Here is a 5,050-nt window from a genome sequence, read left to right as displayed (position 1 = left end):
AACAAAGGGCACCACAAAGTCTCCTGAAAGGGGTTTGTAGGGTTGGAGAAAACAATGGAATTGTTCCAACTGGAACTAGCATTGCTTGTGTTTCCTTGAAAGTATAAACAGCAGGAGAAAAACATAAGTGTTCAAACTAAACATAGCAAAGGGAATTTAGAGCTATCACTTCACAATAATCCTTTTATTCTTTTTAAGCCTGAAGGACAGAAGAAGATCTCCAGCCACAGAGACATGGTCAACTTCTCAACTGTTTACAGTAATGTAACTCAAGAACCCATTCTTGATACTACAACAGAAATGATAAGGGTGGCAGTCCTGATCCTGATTGTGCTATCGTTCACAGTTTTCTACCACTGGTTGGCCATGATACTCCACATCTACCTCACCTCACCGCAACTACAAGAAATGGCCCGATATGTGCTTTTTTTTCATATGCTTGTCAATGATACGTTGTATCTGCTGGTTTCTTTTTTTATGTTTCTCTCTTCTGTTTACCTTTTCTATATGCCGGTACCAGTGTGCTATGCCTTAAGTACCTTCACGACTTCCTCCTTTCGGGTCACACCCTACAACCTGGCTATTATGTCAGTGGAGCGATATATAGCCATCTGTTACCCATTAAGACATGGTGAAACTTGCAATGTCCGCTGGTGTAATTATATGATTGTTCTAATGTGGGCTTTGGGGTTAGTCCCCGTTGCTGTTGACTTTATCGCTATGAATCTCTCTGTTAGCAGAGACTTTTATTCCCTCTATATGGTATGTAACTGGCTTTCTTTTTCGAAGAACCAAGTGCAAAGCACCATCAGATCTCTGGTCCTCATTCTAAGCTTCTCCATGGTGGGACTCATAATCTTGTACACCTATGTCAAGGTCATGATGGTTGCCCTCAAAATAAGCTCTGGCAAGTCTTCTGCCTTTAAGGCTGGAAAAACGGTCCTGCTCCACGCATTTCAGCTTTTCTTATGCATGATGTCCTTCTCTTCCTTTTTCACAGACATGTACCTGAGAAACAACTATGCCTTTGTTCCATCAATCAACTTCTTCTTCTTTATGTGTCTTCCAAGGTTCATCAGTCCTCTCATTTACGGGATAAGAGATAATGTTTTCCATAAATATACACAAAACTTTTGCACCCCTATTTGTTTGAAGGGATCTTAATAGAACTGCAGTTATGGAAAAAATAGCATGTGATTGGACAATATGTGTATGTATTTAACTTTGAGTTCAGCTTTACAGCCAGCCATACATAGGATCCACATACGGGGAAAGGTGTTTATTCTAGTTTACTTTACATCAGCTATTCTGCACAAAAACGCTTGTTTTAGCCCAGGGCTCGACAAACCCGCATTGGCGACCAGAATTAGCGACTTGGCTCCTGGGGTGCACTGCAGGAGGTGTCCTGTCCCTTTTGCGCCCCCCCCCCCACCCACTTACCAAGTGCACGGACTTCCGCGCCATCCGATGTGATGCCCGGGAGTTTGACAAGCAGTCACTAATGAGCTGTTTCCCTTGCCTGTCCTCAATGCCTGTCCATCTCCTTCCCAAGAGGAGATGAGAGGGAAGTTTTTGCAGGCTTCATCTCCCTGTCCACTTACCTTTGCTTAAAGGTAAGTGAACAGAGAGTGTGGTTTATTATTATTATTATTTATTTATTTTTTAAATTATTAAAAAAATAAATCTTTTTTTTTTAATTATTATAAAAAAAAATAAAAATAATTTATTTTTATTTTTTTTTAATTTTTATTATTAAAAAATAAATAAATAAATAAATATATATATATATATTTTTTCCTCATCGCCATGCCACAGCCACACAGCCGAAGGCCCCTTTCTCACGGGCTGTCTGATCAGGTCCACCTGTCCATTTTTCAGGCAGGCCTGATCAGATCCTTCAGTCTCCTCTATGGAGCAATAATCTGCTGCCATCTGATCCTGTCAGCCAAAAACAGACGGATGGTGGTTTTCTATCCAACCCGTGGATCGGATCAGATGGCATCGGATGGAAAGAGACAGACAGCCTGTTTCCATCTGATTGCGCTATAGAGGAGAGTGGGGTTCTAGTCATCTTTATGTGTAAATTTAGTATGTTATTTTTTTGGAAATAAATCTTGGTTTAAAAAAAAAAAACTGGCTCCTAACTTTTTTAGCTGGCTCCTAGATTTCAAGCAAATTTGTCAAGCCCTGTTTTAGCCTCTGTTCACACTGTCAGGGCCGCTGATAGAGGGGGACCATCAGTCCTCCTGTAGGGGGCCCAAACAGCAGAGGGAATCAGTGTGGTTAGATAGAGGGGCAATTACAGGATGCCCTGTGCGGCCCTCTGCAGCAGCTGAGAACCGATTTCTCTCCCTCCCGCTGGCTTTCTTTGCTGCAGGAAGAGACACAGACACTGGGTCCCCCGCGGAAACTTCTGGCCTCCCTGTAACGTAAAAAAATAAATAGTATAAAAAATAATAATAATTAAAAAAAATGTAAAAAAAATAATTTTAAAACATTTAAACATTTTTTTTAAATTATAAAATGTTTTTTCAAAAATGTAAAAAAAAATAAATAAAAAGGGCTAATTTACACAGCTTCTTTGTTATCTTTGTGTCCTCTAAGAATGATTTCAGTAATATTTTTCGTGAAAATGTTGTTTTGATATATTCGAGGGGGGCCCTGCCAGGTAGGCTTTACAGGACCCAGTGATAGCTATCAGCAGCCCCACACACTGTTATGACTTGTGACACAGAAAATCGCATGACAAGTCAAAACACATTCATTTCAATGGGTGTTGGGGAAGTTCTTGACAACAAAGAACTGAACCGGCTTGTATGTGAGGGTCCTGCAATTTATAATACAAGGTACCCTATTCAACCAGTTCTGGACCACCGACACCTTTTTACTGCAGCAGGATGGCACAGACAGGCAAAGTGACGTAGGTCTACGTCGCTCTCCCGAAGGCCGCTAGGGGGCGCGCGCAGCAGGTGTCAGGCAGCTTCGATTGCCGCCTGACACCCCTGATCTCTCCCCGCTGAGAGAGAAGGACAGTTGGCTGTTGTAAACACAGCTGACCGTTCTTCTATCTGCAATGATCACAGAGCTCATGTGATCCTTCTATATAGGATCACATGTCTCTATGGTCATTTCACAAGTCCATCCCCCATACAGTTAGAATCACTCCCCTAGGGTCACATTTAACCCCTTGAGCACCTATACTGTTAACCCCTTCCCTGCCAGTGTCATTATTACAGTAACAGTGCATATTTATAGGACTGATTACTGTAGTAATATCACTGGTCCCCCTAAAAGTGTCAAAAATGGCAGTTAGGGGTCCAATCTGTCCGCCGCAATGTCGCAGTCCCGCTAAAAATCGCAGATCGTCGCCAAAAAAAAAATGAAAATTACATGAATCTTTCCCCTAGTTTGTAGACACGATAACTTTTGCGTAAACCTATCAAAATACGCTTATTGGGATTTTTTTTTTTTACCAAAAACATGAAGCAGAATTCAAATTGGCCTAAAATGATGAAAAAAATAGATTTTATTTATTTATTTTTTTATTGGGAATGTTATATAGCAGAAAGTGAAAAGCAGAAATTTTTTTTTTTTTTATCAAAATTGTAGCTCTTTTTTTTATAGCGCAAAAAATAAAAATCACACAGGTGATCAAATACCACCAAAAGAAAGCTCTATTTGTGGGAAAAAAAAGGACATCAATTTTATTAGAAATATAAAAACAAATATATAAAAGCGCTCAGGTATATCAAACAAAAAATCTCTTGGTATATAATATAGAAAAAAAAATTTAAATTTGTCAGTCCAAATTAAAAAAATTAATCGTTAGGAAGTCTGTGTAAAATAAAGTCCAGTGATGTAATGGGCAATATCACCTACACAGAGCAGCTCAGAAGTGAGGAAAACTGAGGGGGCGTGGCGTACGGCGCAGCGGATGGCAGCATAGCTCCGGAGCTCCGCTCGGCCACCCGGGACTACAGCCTCCAACGACCGGACCGATAGGCACATCTACCGCCAGGTTTCTACCACAGTGCCCCGCTGCCTCCCCTGATGGCTAAGGGGAAGAACAAGACCCACCAGTACCCCAGGATGGACGGTTTTCTCATCTCTGGAGCAGCGGGCCTCTCCCAACATGGCGCCGGCCAGCTCCAGCAGCGTGGTGGGGGATCTCAGAGAGGCGCTTCACCTCAACTCAGGCAAGTGGCAAACCCCGATAGTGGGAACTCATCGGGCTCCTCCACCCCACCGTCTCCCTCAGCACGTAGCCCGGCCAAGCAGAAGCAGCGGAGAGGCTCTCCTCCCCCCGATTTCTCCTCTTTTGAGCAGATGGACAGTATGGCGGCCCCTCCTCCCTCAGCAGCACAGGCTCCTCCAGCCACTGACCCCTTTGCAGCCTTCCCAGTAGGAGATCACCCTATCTCGGCCACGCTCCTAAAGGACATGATGCGCTCCCTCTGGTCATCCCTGCACGCAGATATGGTGCAGGGACTGACCCAGACGAGACATGAGGTACATCAATTAGGGGAAAGGCTGGATATCGTTGAGACATCCATGGACAAGTGTTCACTATCCCTCAACACTCTTGTAGCAGCCCACAATTCTCATACTGAGGACATATCATGGCTCAAGGATAAAGTCGCAGACCTTGAAGACAGGTCGCGACGTAACAACTTGAAGCTGAGAGGGGTGCCTGAAACCGTGCTACCCCAAAACCTAGAGGCTGTGGCTAAGAATCTCTTCACTGCACTAGTGCCCTCCCTGTCAGCATCTGACTTAACAATTGACAGGATACACAGGATCCCTAAGCCCGGCTTCATTGCTAAAGAGCTACCACGTGATGTGCTTCTCAGGGTCCATTTTTTTCATGCGAAGGACCGCATACTCATGGCATCGAGGCAACTCCAGGTTATGCCCGGAGACTACCCCCAGGTGCAAATACTCCCAGACCTGTCCAGGCACACCCTCCAAAAACGCAGAAACTTAGCCACTGTCACGAAGGCCCTCAGGAACCACCACATACCCCACAAGTGGAAGCACCCAGCTCATCTAT

General features: G+C 43.7%; 1 protein-coding gene across 1 annotated transcript; it reads left to right on the top strand.

The window, feature by feature from the left end:
* Positions 1 to 234: 234 nt before the first annotated feature.
* Positions 235 to 1,164, top strand: LOC309548272 (odorant receptor 131-2-like; the record flags this gene model as incomplete). Its single annotated transcript, XM_082248219.1, has 1 exon — positions 235 to 1,164. One exon carries the CDS (start codon positions 235 to 237, stop codon positions 1,162 to 1,164), a length of 930 nt encoding a protein of 309 aa, XP_082104345.1.
* Between the last annotated feature and the right edge of the window lie 3,886 nt (positions 1,165 to 5,050).

This window comes from Pelophylax lessonae (assembly GCF_965119305.1).
Source record: "Pelophylax lessonae genome assembly, chromosome: 2".
NCBI classification, from domain to species: Eukaryota; Metazoa; Chordata; class Amphibia; order Anura; family Ranidae; genus Pelophylax; species Pelophylax lessonae.
This window is presented reverse-complemented; position numbering and strand designations above follow the sequence as displayed.